Here is a 17,706-nt window from a genome sequence, read left to right on the forward strand (position 1 = left end):
GATAATGTATAGATTCATGCTTAAAGAGATTAAAAAAAAAAATGAAACTTATTTCTTTAAAGTAAAAAAAAAGTTGATCTTTTTATATTGGCCTGGCCGACTTATATAATAATATCCCAACTTACGCAAATCACGAAAACAGCGACATATCCAAATTGGCGAAAGAAAAAGTGGCCGTGAATAATTTGTCGTCCCTTACCCACGTGATGGGATGATTATCAATACAATTTCCTATAAATATCAGACCTTATAACAAAACATCACATTACAAGAAATCAAAAGAAAGAAAACATGGCTAGAGCTAAGCTTGTAGTATCCCTTGCAATTCTCTCCCTGCTCTACGTTTTTAGCCAACACAAGGCGGTCGACGCCTCCGCCGCCCCGTCTATCGGCAACAGTTTCATTAGATCTTCATGCGGCACAACGACATACCCCAATCTTTGCATCTCATCGCTCTCCGCCTATGCATCGACTATCCGAAAAAGCCCGCGACAATTAGTCACGACCGCATTGTCCGTGAGCATCGACCGGGCCAAATCCTCGAAGCAGCACATTCAAAGTCTCATTAAATTCCACGGGCTCAAGCGAAGAGAGTACGCGGCCCTGAAGGATTGCCTGGAAGAGATCACCGAAGGCGTGGATCGTCTGGCCAAGTCCGTTCAAGAGCTCAAGAATATGGGCCGGGCCGGAGGACCCGACTACTTCTGGCACATGAGCAACCTGCAGACGTGGGTCAGCGCCGCCCTCACCGACGACAGCACGTGCATGGATGGGTTCGCGGGCCGGGCTATGGATGGGCGTATCAAGACTTCGGTCAGGGCCCGAATGACTAACGTTGCACAGGTTACTAGTAATGCATTGGCTTTGTGCAATCAGTTTGCTGGGAAATTTTAAAGTAATCAGTGTGGCTAAGTTTTTGTTTTTAGCACTTCCGAAGGCTTTCAATATAATATGTGTAATATATATATATATATATATATATATATATATTAAACTAGAATCATGGATTATGTTTCCTTTATTTTGAACGACGAGCTCTAGTTTCTATCTCTTCACGTTAGAGATATGGATGTAATTAATTATATTTCTTTCTATCTTTTTTTAACAATTAATATTATTTTTATGACAAAAGATGATTATACACTATATGACTTTGTCTGAAAATCACACAAACAACAAGGATACTAGCTATGTAAACAGAGTAGCTTGCAAATAAACACATAATAACTAGCAAAATAAATGGGATTTAAGTAAAAAATCTCAAAAAATTTGGGGCCTTCAGTCAATGATTCTTGACAATCACCAACTTATATTCAAGAAGAGTCTCAACTACATATTATACTACCAACCCACTTCAAAAACAGATACTTTAGATAAATTTTGATGATATATGATATCCGAGATGTCCCAGGACATGGATAAGGTCCGGGATGTCCCGGGTCATGGAGCCGGGCCATGGATAATGTCTGGGTTAGGAGGATGGATTATTCTCAGGTCAACAAGGTGACAACCTGATTGGAGATTCAGATCTTGGGTTGGCTGGGACATTGAGAATGACTTGATAAGGAGAGCATATGAAGAGACCAGTTGAAAAACCGGTCCATTGAAATATCCGGGACATAATTTTCCCGGGCTATTGGATGCCCGAGTTTTCCGATAAGTCCCCTAGAGGTGTTCTACCCGAACCACTTCGATATGAGTGCTGCATTTAATTGCGCCGATAAAGTAGAGTATGTGCAGTCGACCTATCTCTGACATCAATTCAAGTGCTTGACAAAATCAGGTGGGCTGGATGTGACTAGTATGAGATTTGACATTTCAGAACAATATGGTATAATCAGCCGTCTTACTATAATTAATGATCAGCACAAACAACGATGTCATCATTACATTCTCCTAATATAAATATCAGGTTCTTTCTTTGCATTTATTCATCTATTCGTACATTGAATGCTCACATTTATTGTTCATTTACTCTCTACCATTCACACCAATCTCATAACTAGGGATAGCAATTTCCTCCGAACACGTCGGAAGATCCGATACCCGACCCAAATAGAAGAGGGTATGGAGGGATTTTTAGACCCGATTAAATAATTGGGGAATCGGGTATGGGGATTTTCGGGTTCGGGTATGGAGGCGGGTTTGATATAATCCGACACACACCCTACCCGAATACCCGTTTAAATTAATATATATATATGTATGTATGTATGTATGTAATTATATTTATTTATATTAAAGATTCATCAGTCAATCCATCGATTTTCGGAGTTTTCAATACATATAATCATAAATTTGAAAATTAAAGAAAACGATGCTTTGTGTATATATATATAAAGCGTGAATAATTTTTCTTCATTTAAATAATTTTTTAAATATTCATAATTTTATTGAAACAATTTAAATTTGAAAAAATTCAATTGTATATGATAATTGGGTATTTAGGTAGGGTATGAGTATCCGATAATTCGATGGGTATGAGGATGTGGATGAAATTCAATACCCGATGGGTATGGGGATGGGTATGGGGATGGGTATGGGGATGAATATAATAAATGGGTATGGGGATGAATGTATGAAATCCGACCCATACCCTACCCATACCCTACCCATTGCCATCCCTACTCATAACCATCACTTGTTTACATTGGTTTTTAGCTTGATTCTTTCACTGGCTCAAGCATCGGAGTGGTCATGCCGGACACCCTTCCGGTGCCCATTTACGTGCTTACTTTTTTGGTTGAAGATCCTTTTATCCACCCCAATAAGCAAGCTTTTGACCCAGACGTTTGGTTCTCTTTTCCTTTACTATATTGATAGCAGATTCGACAGGACACTCGACCCGACTCATCCATTTTACCCAGATCACATCAATATAAAACACATTTAAGGAATCAAATAAAAAATAAATAAATATATATAAATTTACAATTTCTGGAGTGAGTGTAGACGGTGGAAAAGAACAGTGAATTGATAAAGTTGGCCAAAATTAATGGCAGTCAAGCATGTGGTGAAGTTAGGCCGAGGAGTAAATGTAAAGAGTGTGAACGGTGACGTTAAAGGCAGACATGAAATGACAGCATCTCCAACCATCCTTTATTCCGAAGAATATCTCCATAATAGAGGACGGATTTTCCTCCAACGGATCTCTAAATTGAATCTCTATTTTTTTTTTAAAATGTTTTTGTCCTTTTTAATTTATGTTTTGGTATTTTTCAACTTTTTTTTATTTTTTACTCCTTTTAATTAATTTTAATGCTTAGATCACTATTTTTTAAAAAAAATCGAGTCGAACACACGTTTAAATCTGTTTGATTTAATAATAAATTACATGATTATTTAATACATTATATAATTTATTACAAACATTTATGGAATTACTTTCGAGTTAACAATACATTACGTAATTATTTAATTATATATATAATCGTTGTGAATGAAAAAATAGAAAAAAAAAATGAGAATTTGGTAAATTTTAGAGAATATGAGTTGAGAAATATTTTTGAAAATAGATATTACTATCTCTATTTTGAAGAAAAGATTATAAAAAATAAAAGATATGGATTAGAGATGGTCTAACAAAATTGAGTAGGTCTCTTATGAGACGGTATCACGAATCTTTATCTGTGAGACGGGTCAACCGTGTATCGATATTCACAATAAAAAGTAATACTCTTTGACATAAAAAAATAATATTTTTTCATTGATGATCCAAATAAGATATCCGTCTCACAAAATACGATCCATGAGACCGTCTCACACAAATTTTTGGCAACAAAATTTTTTTATTCATCACCACGTGCAAATGCACACTAATTTCTAGTTGGGACAACACAACACACAATAATATATAGACACACACACAGAGAGCATGCTGATGGATTTTTCCTCGAAATCCGATTACATGTTTTTCGTTGTATGATTACTTTATATCTTAATTATGACTCAGCCACAGGGAATATATATAATTGTATAAAACATGCTTTATATCTTAATTATGACTCAGCCACAGGGAATATATATAATTGTACAATCATTCAAACAAATGACAGAGAAAAATAAGTTCTCTAATAATCCAAGATTATTCTTTAAAATTTTTTTGATTAATCCAAGATTATTCTTTACAATCGTTTTACTTTTGACTCAAGTTTTATAATAATTTAAGTTAAAAAATTTCATTTTTATATTTTAGTTTATCGTCTCATTCCACGAGTTAAGTGAAAGCTTAGGAGAATACACTTTGGATTCAGTAGATATCAAATATAGCAATTTGATATTGAATACTTTTCCAAATCGAAATCAAGCCAAAATAGTATCCAAACCGATTGCAGTTCCTTTCGATCTCAGTTCATTTTTTTTGTTTAAACCACAAAAATATGTATGATCCGGTTTATTTTACATCCCTATGCTAACATCTTCAATTTTTTCCAAGAACTAAATCAACAAATATCCGAATTTGGGTCAGCCCAATCTTAAATATTATTCTAATTAGCCCAAGTTTGATATTCCCAACAAAAATGTTGAGTTAATAATTAAATTAGTGGCCCAATACTCAAGCCCCCAAACTACGATAAAACCCCCCGAACTACGATAAAATGAAAGTTGGGTCAACTCATAGAGAACGTTTGGAATTTTTTTTTCCAATCCTTCAAAAATTTGAATTTTGGATAGAAAATAATTTTAAAAAAATATATAAATTTCTTTTTTGAAAAAACTAGGAAATATAATTTTTGTGTTCTGTTTTAGTTTTCGTTAAAAAAAATTTCAATACGATATTTAAATATTAAAAGCATTTCTATTTTTTAGAACATAATAACAAGGTTGGCAGTGTCGACAGTCTCCGACAGCCGGCTCCTGAGTTAAACGACATGGAGAAGGCGGAAGAGAATCAACGCGAGGCCGACAAGAACGTTGTGAGCAAGATCTTGTCCTCCAGCATGGCTCAGAATGCATGTTATGATCTTTTGAACGGCGTAGAGGTGGACGGAGAAGTTGTGAAGGAAGTCCGGAGGAGGCGGCCAAGGCTAGCGTCATTGCTCAATTCTTTGTTAAGTAAGATTAAATTTCTTGTTTTATATGAATATAGCATGATGTATCAAAGTAATTTAAGCAGTTTTTGGTCATCAATCCAATATTTTAAAATGATTTTCAATGATTTTTTTGGTATATTTATGGAAATATTTTACATGAATGAATGGAGAATAGATTTTGATTTCGAGGTGTTAATAATATGTACGAGTTCGTTTGCATTGCAATAGTAAAATCAACTCTTTTTTAATTAAAAAAAAAGTGTATAAGATATAATTAGTAATTGTATATATTTTAATGATATTGCAATAACTTTTACAAGGGACGCGCCTTTATCGGATTTTTTTTTCTTGATATCAATATAATTTTCACGATTTGATAATTTTTAGATAATGTGAATTTTATTAATTAAAAGGTATAAATTCATTAATTAACAACTTATTAATTTTAAAGTAAATATATATACACCAATTTAGAATAAATTTGTTTTTGATAACATAATATATAAATAATATCATTATTCATCTCTATATCTTGATGAATATCACAAGAAAAATACAAAGGCACGAAATATATTCGAGTACTATAAAATTTAATTATAATAAAAGTTTCAAACTACATGTCCTTTCTATTAATTGACCGAGATATTTTAAATCCATCCATTAAATTGAGTCGCTTGCCCATTCCAATCACTCTGCCCCTTCAAGAATTAAAATATTTTAGTCCACCCCATAATCATTCAATATTCGACTAAATTTAATATACATACACGCATGCTATATTCGTTATTTAAACATAAAAAATAATATTTTTTTATTATCGATCTAAATAAAATATTTTTATCACAAAATTGATATGTGAGATCGTGTCACTAAAATTTTTGTGTTATAGAATTTACCTTCAACAAAATTTTTGTTGTTGATATATCCGATTTATAGAGCGTTCTCTGACCGCTCATGTATAAACGATCTTAAATCCCCCTTTTTATGTGTAAAAAATCGTTAATTTAATAACGATCAAAAGAAAGAAAATTTGATATGCTATAACATGATATCCATAATTTTGCTCATATAAATCATGTACATTCCAACAATCCTGCATTAGCTAGAATCCAAAAATATATATCTAATAATTATATTATATTATATAGTCACACGTCCCCCATATACATTGTCGATTTATTAATTTATAATATATAGTAATTACTCAACCTCTCTTTTATGTAATTATATTTTATTAAAAAATTTAACCATGAATTGTAGCATAGTGATTGATCAGCGCCAATGCATTGCTAGTCATACGTGCCACCTTCGAAATCCTCCCCCTCACGGCGATCTTCACTTCGCAGGTGGTCGGCCTGGCGGCGAATCCGTCCATGCAGGTGTCTTCGTCCGTCAAGGCGGCGCTGACCCAAGTCTGAATGTCATCCATCATCAGCCAGAAATCGGAGCGTCTTTTATTGATCAGGTTCATCTCCGCCGCGGACCGGCGTAGCCTGTCCACCGAGTCAGCCAACTGTTCCACGCAGTCGCGCATGGCGCCCACCTCTCTGGGGCGCATGCTGCTCCATTTCAAGAGCTCGGCCATGTCTGCTGCTGTGGAGCGGGCTGTGTTGAGGCTGAGGGAAAGGGCAGCGTGCGCGAGTAGCTTCGGGCTTTGCTGTATGGCGGTTGCTTGGGTTGAGAGGGAAGCGTAGCAGAGTCTAGGGTAGGCTGTAACAGAACAGGATGCTTTTATGAACTCGGCACTACCGGTTGTTCCGATGGAGGAATCAGCGGAGGAAGCTACCAGTAATCTGATGAATAACAGAGCTAGGGGAAGGGATTTCGCCAGAAAATTAATTTCCATTCGTGAACTCTTATTTATTCACTTGTATTTGATGATGTTGTGTGCGTTCAGGGTGATGTGTTGAACTTAATAATAAGTAAGTTGGCTGTGGGAAATAAGAGAGGGGAATGATTGGTATTTATAGAAAGATTAGAGCCGCTGTATTTGCCTAAAAAATTACATTTGACTTGGTTTTTAAGTCAAAATTAATTCAGAGTTGAGCCGATTCGAGTTGTACAAGGATAATGACATTGTATGTCATGTAAATTTCCATTTTTTCTTATGTTATCGATAATGGTTTTAGTCCATTAAATATCATTTTTTTCAAGTTTAGTCTTTTTTTAAATGGAGTGTTGACGACCTAACTGGACATTGAAAAATAATAATGTGTCATTAGAAATTTCTGGCATAATATTGGACATTGTTGATGTATCCGAATACATATCAAAACTTATGTGAAAATGACTAAATTTTTTTAAAAAGACGAAAATTAATGAGCTAAAACTGTAAATTGATCGATAATATGATTAAAATATAAACGTACAAGTTACATGTATATGTAAAATAATTATATGTTTAAATAATATATACTTCGGTTTTATTNCAGTTTCATACTTAATGGTTGGTGATATTAGTTATAAGGTGTAAGGAATATGTTATGTTCGACAGATATAAATGAAAAATGAAATTATTAGTAGGATGTAAAATAATGAATTTGTGTTTTATCAGAATTAAGTGTTGTGTCAGATGTTACAACATCTCGGACAACATGCAGCGGAATATTAACTTATGTAACACAAATCGGTTTTAAATAACTAGATGGACACGATTAAATATGCATAAGTATAAATACTTGTGCAGTGCCTTATGGCAAAAATTAATCACTAGAAAACCAAATCGTTTACACAAAAACCTATCACTAGTGTTTTTCACAAAAATCAATTTCCTCAACACGTTGAGAAAATAAACGCCTTCTAAAACAAATAACCAGAATAAAAACTTAAACACAAAAGCCAAAAACGTGAGCTAAAAGGGAATCCACGAAAACAATCTTCAGTCAACTTCTTCACGGATGTTGTCTGCAGATGTTCCTAACATTCAAGGCAACGCGCGATCACCACTCTTCAAACATCAACTGCTTCGAGAATTATTTTGCTATGAAAATCCTCCCCTACGAGTATGTATGTATGATCGATATGGAAGAAGCCCTTCTCCAATGTCCGTGACCCCTTATTTATAGATGATGAGTTTTACCTCCATGAGGAAACCTATTTCATAAGTAAAGTAGAGTTTAATTAGAAATAAACTCTATTTAAACATTGATATCATATCTAGAAGATATTTCCATAATTATCTCATTATCTTAGAAAGGCAAAATCACATTAAATATTATACTCAATTAAATTAGCAAGAAAAAATAATATTAGGAAAATACTTTAAATCAAGAAATATATCAATTAAATACGGAATTATTATTTCCCTTCATAAGGGAAAGAATTAAAATTGGTCATGTAAGTCTATACATGCATTTGGTTCTCTAATTGGCTCGAATTTGCTCTTAATGCAAACATTTTCCCCTCATTTCTAATCCATTGTTTTACGAGGTTATCAATTTCAGCCAGACTAATCAATAATAATATCTGGTATTGTGCCAACAATATCTAACATCATGCAGTGATGTTGTGTAAAATATCAATATTTTGGTAAAAATCAAACTAAATATTAAAACAAATGAATTATTAAACTAACACCAAATTTTGACTTATTAAATTATAAAAGCCTTATGTAACCAGTTTAATGGATCAAGCTTGCCTCAGTCCTCGTTTATAATTTTTATGAGTTTATTTATATTTTGAATGCTGAATGAATAAATAAATTTTTTTCCCCAAAATAATCAAATTATAGAATTTAAAATCTTAAAGTTGCTAGTTTGCAACGATTGGATCTAATCTAACTTAAAAGCAGAAGAAGATACTGTTGAATTTGATATTTTTGCTACCAATGATTTTATTACAAGGCCAAAAAATACTTAGTTGTAATAAATTTGAGCCAATAAATAAGTGTCAACCGATTCTGGTACGCATTATAATGGTATTCGTTAAGGTTCGTTAGCATTTCGATTTCCCTCGAGTGACCCCGCCACGTGCCGTATTTGATATCGTGTCGAATATTAGACATTTGAAATGTTGTTTAATCAATTTATGAAATGAATATTGGACATTTGTAATTTGATATGAATATTATAATATGATATAAATTATATAATGAAATATTAGAACTTGCATCAATTTATATAATGAATTTTTGATATTATACATGAATATATAGACAGTGCATCCATATAGAAACTTAGAAAATTTAGTTATCGTTGAAACAGAACATCTAATAAATAGATAACAAATAAAATATTCACCATCACTTTGAATCATGCATGTTTTTATCACCACATTTCCAGTTACTGTTCAAAAATTTATGTAGCATACTCACTTTATATTTAACCAAAATCTAACTAAATTAAATGTGATTTGCTCGATCTTCACGAGCAAATATGAAGAGATATGTACAAATATGGTAAAAAAAAAAACTGAGATTTAAAATTAAATGGTTAAAATAAAATATAAAATTATCCGCGCTTGTCTTTTAATGTATATACGCTCAAACTCCAGTTCTAGTAGAGAAACAAATTGTTATCAACCACATGCTATTTTCTTGGGGATGGATATGACAAAGAGATAACAATTCTTAATTTAAAAACAAAAAATCATAAAAAGTAGCTTCCTCAATCGAAGAATTTCAAACTTTTCCGAAAGTAAAAACTTCCTTTTAAGCCAAATAATTGGACATATAAATACAAATATAACTGTATATCTCATATGCATTTTCACAGTTTCTCCACTATAGCAACTAAGCTAGCACAAAACATATATCAACTAACACAATGAACACATGTAGTACGTACAACTTTGTTAAAGGTAAATGGAACTCACTCTTTTTCTTTTCCCTTGAACATTTCCTATTAGTTTAAGGTAATTAATATCTTTCTTTTATAAATCATACATTTCAATTAAATTGTTACACTTTTTTCGTCGTATTTTCTCGTGATAATGAAACTCGAGTGTAATTATATTTTCGAAGGAGACTTTTAAACCAATTAGCAATCATAATCCACAATTGTTGTACATAATCATGTGTCATTAGGTTAGGGTTTCTTTTTCATGAAATGGTGACAATTATGATATATACACCTAAAACTTTAGCAATAATGGTGCAAATGGGTGTGGTGTGTACGTTGATTTATCCATGCACAAAATGAAGTTAATAATATCACATTAATTTGTTTAAGTAGTCCTTGTTAATAAGATTAATCTTACTTTCGATTCTACAGATTGTTGCTACTACTTGCACAGTTTAGCAAGCACAATTACTTCCGTCTCTTTGAATCGACATTCGATTTTCGAATATTACACAATATTGTGTTTGGATGAAAAAATTTGCTTTGGAGCGAGAAATTTACGAAACTTGTAGTTCAAACTCTTCGATATCTGTTACATGGGTTCGTGATCAAGATTTAATGAGCTTTATTTTCCATCAAGTGTAAATATTTTCTAATAAGCTTCCTAAATAATCGAAAGAATTGTCGAGAATTTAAAGAACTTTTTTATCCGATATTATTTTAGACCTATATTCCACCTCATTCGCCCTTGATTTATTTGTTTTATATTAGTTGGATTGATCATATTTGAAGATCTCATATTTATGATGTAGGTTTCATACATATTTTTAGTGATGCATAAATCTTTGCTTTTTTACTCAAAACAGATCTATTTTTTTTTTTAAAAAAAAAAGGTAAAAAGTCAACCCCATGATTATAAGTATTATGTGTCCGTTAATACCCACGCATGTATGTATATATGAACGCTGATGTGACACTTGTGCGACACCTATGAAAATCGAAATATACAAGAATAAGAACGAAATTTGAACGAATATATATGTGTGTGTATATGGGATCAAAATCGAAAAGATGCAAATGTATCAAAACAAAATTGTAATTATATTTATATTGTATAATACACGAAGCATATAATTGTAAATAAAATATAAAGGAAAGAATGGTTTGAAAGAAGCGTATCATGTCCATCCTACTAGCCACGATTCCACTTTCATAACATTCGTGAAATGGTCGTTACATTAAAAAAATAAATAAATTCTTATTATTTCTTTCAATAAAAAAAATATATATTTCAGTAACTTTTGTAAAATCTAAAATATAAGATTTTTAGAAAACATTTGGGGTGAGTGGTAAACAATCTTCTCATGTATTGTAGTCTACAAAATGATTATGTGTTTGAATATTAGCATTATTTATATATATGTGGCCTACTTACGTATTCATACTCTATACTCGAGTATAATGTACTCCTTGCATGTATAAAATACTCTAACCAGTTTATTATTATTAGTTTTTTAAGTTATAATTGAATCTCGAATACGACTCGTTTCAAGTTTTCGACAAAATAGATGTCACATGAGCTAGTTATAAGTCATAGACAATGTATTAAAAAATTTAAGACTACATGAATTGATCAACTTGCTTGCACATAAATCTTTATTTTCATTCTCTGACTTAAATATCCTACCATATAAGTGACAATAGTCCTCTAAAGAGTGAATGCCATTTACCTTTAAAAATTTTCTAAACGAATTTCCATCTAAAATATAATAATGTGTGTTATTATTTAATTTTATTCTCTTTTTTCATATCAATTTTCCCCTCATTTTCATATATGCTAGCATGATCATCATTTTCACTTAAAATTTTCGTCATTTTCCAAAATATCCATTATTATTATTATTAAATTATGTCTAATTTTATGTAATTATTTTATATCGACATGATTTGATATCCAAACTAACAAATATATTTATAAAAAAAATATCAAGCATGCATTTTATTTCTTAAAACATTCTCCAGCATTATTTTCCTGAAAAAGTTGACCGAAATTCCGAAAACAAAAACAAAACCCTAAATACTAAAAAATATCATGATCTTGAGACACTCTGACTTGGCAAGCACCCAATGGGCAATGGGTACTAAAGATGCCCTAGGTGGGACCCATTTTCGAGTATGTATGCCGCAAACTGATAACCAATCATAAGGTGCCACGTATGGGATCAGTAGCGTTAACAGGGGGTTGCAAAGTAGAGTAATTTTTTTAGATATATTGGAGTAAAATTCTAAGCTTGATTCAAACTTTTTAATCAAATTCAAAAATACAAAAATATTAATTATATTTAAATTTTCTCAATATTTTTTTCCTTATTTTTTAGAGCTCAAATTTTAATTTGGTAATAAATTACACATAAACTTTTTAAATTTTTTTTACTTAAATCCAATCGCTCCAACTGCCCCAAAATATACACAAATTAAAGAATGAGTGACGAATATTTGTGTATTTTTTTTGATTATATATATATTAAATACANCACCAAACTCAATGATATCAGCTAGGCCACGCCAGACCAGTAAGCCGCAAAACTGAAATCCCGTATCTGTTACGGGACCCACGTTCCACTGTTACATTTAACATTAATATTTGGTAATTTTTAATAATCCTTATTATTATTATTTGAAACTATTTGATAAATAAAATATTTATATATAAGCTGATGGAGTTAAAATAACTTTTATATTTAATAAAAAACGACTTTTTGAAGTTGACCGACCCCTTTGTGTTCATCTACATTACACAACTCACGTTCAAATTACGTTATTAGTTTGGACTTTTAATATAATCGTTCCCCAATATGTATATATAACTTTTCCAGAATATATTCTAACTTAAAATTATCCAACTTATAATATATGATAAATTATTACAAGATTATAACATCTCTCGTAAATAATTAACGTGTTGTACAATTCTTTCATTTAATACACGGGTAGGTCACCTCTCGTGAGACATTCATCCATATACATGTAGAAACGTCCTTAATCCGTAACGATTAAGGGTGGTATATCGTATCATATAGTATCGAAATTATATATCGTATATGGTATCGAGAATTATGGTATAAGCAAATTTTTTATCGATACATCGAAAATTTCAGTACATATAACTAACATACCGATTATATCGATATTATATGGTACACCGAGATTTCAGTACGATATCGGTATATATCGTTTTGTACTGAAAAAACTTTATATTTTTTAAATTTATTGTTTTAAAATATTATATATTTTTTCGGTATTTCGGCATTCTGGTATATACCAAAATTTTCAAATTTCATATCGTTATCGTACCAAAAAATTCGGTATTTGTTATCGTATCGTACCAAAAATTCGATATTTTTTGTCCACCCTTAGTAACGGTGCCATATCATTGATATTAGTTTCAATATGATGATCATATCTATCCCGTGTGGAATCATATATTTTAACGGATTATATATAGCATTCACAAAATCTCTATCTCCGATGTTTCATGGGCTTTAAGATAAATTTTGTCCCGCAACAAATATTTAGCTTGTTGGATACTAACTCGATTGTTTCGAGACGGGGCTTCTTAATTTTTTCTTTAAGCTTTATATGAACTTGGATATTTTAACGTGTATAGCATGATATTGTGTAACATAGAGTCGTTGGATCATATGAACATCACATAAAATCTACTTGATTTAACAGTAGTATTGTGCACAACACCGACCATATCAAACACATTTCATACTTAGTAGTTAAAAGAATTTCAGAGTCTTAAAATTTATATTCCTCTCTAAATTTGAAACCCAATTTCAAACAAATACACACATATATGTGTCAAAAAAAGCTTATATTTCTAATATAAAAAAAAATAGTGGCGAAAAGTAGATGATGATTATACATACAATTGTAAACATAATAAATTACAGAGTATAATGATGACAGTCGGTGGTGGTGAGGAAGCGTATTGGCGACGAGGAACAATTAGATCACTGGTTTACATTCAATCTTGTCCAGCAAATATATAGTACTAATGGAATATGTTAAATAAGGTCACCATTATTGGTTAAAAACAAGCAAACAAAGAATAATCTATACGTTGGAAAAAAATTCTAAATTTCCCCAAATATTTTTCCACAATTTCAAGAAGATTAGGTCTCTTGTAACATGGTATCACGAATCTTTATCTGTAAGACGAGTCAACCATATCGATATTCACAATAAAAAGTAATACTCTTAGCATAAAAAATAATATTTTTTTATGGATGACCCAAATAAAATATCCGTCTCACAAAATACGACTCGTGAGACCGTCTTTAAGAAATATTGTAAGTATAATTAATCGAATTTTTATTTTATTTTTTTATTTGAGAGAGGAAATTTTCTAAAATTAAGTATCGAAATTTAAGATCCGGTTCTAAATTTTTGGAATTTTGATGTCAGATGAGCTATGAACCAACTTCGTGTTTCTGTGTATGAATTGAATACATACATAAGTACAAGATTAAATGGAAAGAATTGAGATTCAAATTATTCCCGAATTTGGGTTCATCATTCTTGCACGGGAGCCATGAATGACAAATAAAAGAGAAAACAAAAATCGTATATTCCATTTATAACTTATCAGGAATTATAAATTATTTAAAATGTATTTCTAATTCTACAAAAAAAAATTGGATCATTCTTATTGGGTAATCCTTAACTATTGAAAATGGATTGAATCATGATGGTAACAATTTTAACAACCCAACCACTAAGTGAAATTAATTAGATAGGACAAGAAATTAATTACAATCATTATTCATAACAAACACCCCAAACATAATTCTTTTTTCACCATACAAAAAGTCTAATTTCTTGAAATTATTACCATTCATTCTAGAAATCGAAATATACAACCAAAGAATCAAGTGTTCCCCGTGCGCATTCCGGCCCCAATCGGTCATTAGTGATGAACAAGAAATGGTAGGGACTGGGGAAATTGTTCGCCTAAATGGGACCATTTTCCCCCATTTGGACAGATGGGTTTTTTTCAGGAACAAATTATTTTATGTTTTTTAATAAATGGCTACTCCATAGAAAATCCAGCATATATAATTGGCCTCGCTAAAGGGGGGGAAAAACAATCCACCAAGGAGTATTTTACAATATATTTAAGATCACAGGGATTTTTTTTTTTTGGGGGGATTTTAGCTTAATTAACAAAAGCACAAAGGACCCATAGGCACTTTACTCTTACTCTCCTTTTGGCTTCAAGGTTTCAATTGAGTCACCATAACTTGAGAAAACACTAATGTAAACAAATAAAGGTGTCAATTAACGTAAATAAATATATAATATTTGGTGATTTTTACAATTAATTTTTTTTTTTGGTGATATATAAATCGAGTAGGAGGTGCCGATGAATATTTGTGATTTATCTATCATCAAATTCTCAAATTTGTGACGAGATTTCAGGTTCAAGAGCTAACTGTAACAATCTCTTGCAAAAACAAAAGGCAAGTTAAATAGTTCATTTTGTAGGCAGAATTTTTTTGGCACTTTTTATGGTGTCTTGCGGTAGTCTTCGAAGAAACTTTTGTTTACGTGAAAGTTCCTTTGACCGTCTTCTCGTCAACACGGATTCTTCTTAGGAGTCGATTCAAAAACATATCGTATTGTTTTAGTCTTTTAGACACCGAATACTAAATATTATATTATTATATATTATCTCTAATAAAACTATAAAAGACTATAGAACAATAGTTAATATACCAAACGTGGAAATCGGGTTTTTTTTATAATTAATTTAAAAATAAAAAAAATTCAAAAATAATTTTTAAAAAAAATTTATTTTGAAAATTACTTTAATCCGTGCTTACAAAGCACGGACGCTCGTCCACGTAGGGATGGATATAAGTATATTATTATTATTATTATTATTATTATTGTTGTTGTTGTTGTTGTTGTTATTATTATTATTTATTATAATTTTTAATAATTAATTTAATTAGAATGAAAAATATAAAATATAAATATTTATAATATATGTTAATTATTAAATATTTTGTATTATTTGGTTGGGTGATTGAATTATTTTTGAAATATTTTTTACTTTTTAAATTAATTATAAAAAAACCCATGGAAATCAAGAGATTTTAGGAGAATAAATTGCTTTATATTGGACTTAGGGTTGTCAATTTTTCCCGGGCTGAAAATGCAAAATGAGACAAATATGAGGATGCTATCACCCCGTCTTCAAATCCATCTCGATAATAATAATACGTAACACCCCAAATATTAGTCGGAAATTTTTAATAAATATATATAAATACTAATAAAATTACGAGTTTTTTTTTCACAAATCTAATAGAAATTAGATTAGACTCTTTTTTACAAAAATCTTATGAGATTGTCTCACATGTCAATTTTTTGAGACGAATATCTGATCTGACCTATGAAAAGTATTACGTCTTATGTCAAGAGTATTACTTTTCATTGTAGGTATGAATCAGGTCAACCCATTTTACGTATATAGATCTTTAAGATCGTCTTATAGAAGACATACACTTGTTTTTTTCATGAGTTTGGGGAATTTTTAAGAAAAAGAAACATAAAGAAATCTGAACAAATAAAACACTCGCCCATCCCTATATTGTTTGAGATTAATCGATTTAGATTTTTGGCCGACTCAATAGGTATTTGAAGCGGACGATGGAGATTTAATCCTTGTGAATTATATGTTATCTTTTTTTTTTTTTCTTGTTGTCAATCATTTCATGGTATTTTCCACTAATTTGCAATTATTTTTTCAATTTCAATCTTTTTTCCTGTAGTTATGGCTTGGAATCAGACATGTCGACAATCCGGCACCATGCCAACAGTTTTTGGTACTACATCTCATTTTCTGGCACGACATAAAAATTTCGATGAAAAAGGATTAAAAAAATGAAATAAAAAATATATGATGAATTAAGTGGGCTAAGCTCGTAAGTTACAATATGAGAAAAAAATTAAAAACACGAGTTACCTGACCAAAAATGTAATTTTTCATTTATATGTATTGAAATGCTAAAGAAAAAAATATGGAAGTGAAATTATAATTTTAGGACTGAGCTGACTTAAAAATTTTAGTATCTATTTGCTTATTTTTCCGGTATGTTTGAAATTTTTTTTTTGAGGAAAATAGTCTTTTCGAAATTTTTTGGAAATTAAAATGTATGTTCAATTATGTATTTTTTTAAAATGGGCATAATTTATATAATCGAAATTCAATCTTAATTCACTATTTATTTTTTTCTCAATTTTAGTTCTTTTTCACATAACGTTGACATGTGGCTGAAAATCTAAATCACTCCCACGGAGAATGATTAAAATTTTCAAAAAAATACAAGAAAAAGATTCAATTTGACAATATAAAATACCAAAATATCGTAAAAAGGAAAATACAGATGACGAAAAAAGTAATATTCCCCGTAGCGGTCAGGTTATATAAGTATTTAATACTATATTAGATGATATTACTAAATAGAATTTCTTTGGGAGGGATGAAAAGTTAAAATTTGATAAACATGAAATTAGTTTTTTTGAATGCTTTTGTTCTAAAAATTTGAAATAGAATGTGTAAAATAGACAAAACCTAAAATAACAAAATTGAAAAAAAATTTAATTAGTCTTCTAAGTTGTCATGTTTAATTTTTTGGTTCTCTGATTTGTCAAAGTTGTGTATTAGTCCTATAACTTTGTGTTTTGTTGGTTTTAGTCTTATTTTATCGAAGTATTGATATGACATATATGTTTGACAATCTTGCATATTTGACACACTATAATTATTCTCTTAAAACATCATGAGATGTACAATTATATTATATCCCTAGACATGTTTT

General features: G+C 30.7%; 2 protein-coding genes across 2 annotated transcripts; one reads left to right on the forward strand and one right to left on the reverse strand.

Moving 5' to 3' along the window:
- Positions 1 to 206: 206 nt before the first annotated feature.
- On the forward strand, positions 207 to 1,089 carry LOC140973826 (21 kDa protein-like). Its single transcript, XM_073436908.1, has one exon. It carries the CDS (start codon positions 292 to 294, stop codon positions 892 to 894), a length of 603 nt encoding a protein of 200 aa, XP_073293009.1. The 5' UTR covers positions 207 to 291; the 3' UTR covers positions 895 to 1,089.
- Positions 1,090 to 6,271: 5,182 nt separating this feature from the next.
- LOC140972261 (21 kDa protein-like) lies at positions 6,272 to 6,960 on the reverse strand. The gene has a single exon (XM_073434709.1). It carries the CDS (start codon positions 6,877 to 6,879, stop codon positions 6,277 to 6,279), a length of 603 nt encoding a protein of 200 aa, XP_073290810.1. The 5' UTR covers positions 6,880 to 6,960; the 3' UTR covers positions 6,272 to 6,276.
- Positions 6,961 to 17,706: the final 10,746 nt, after the last annotated feature.

Source organism: Primulina huaijiensis, chromosome 3, assembly GCF_012295235.1.
Source record: "Primulina huaijiensis isolate GDHJ02 chromosome 3, ASM1229523v2, whole genome shotgun sequence".
Taxonomy (NCBI): Eukaryota; Viridiplantae; Streptophyta; class Magnoliopsida; order Lamiales; family Gesneriaceae; genus Primulina; species Primulina huaijiensis.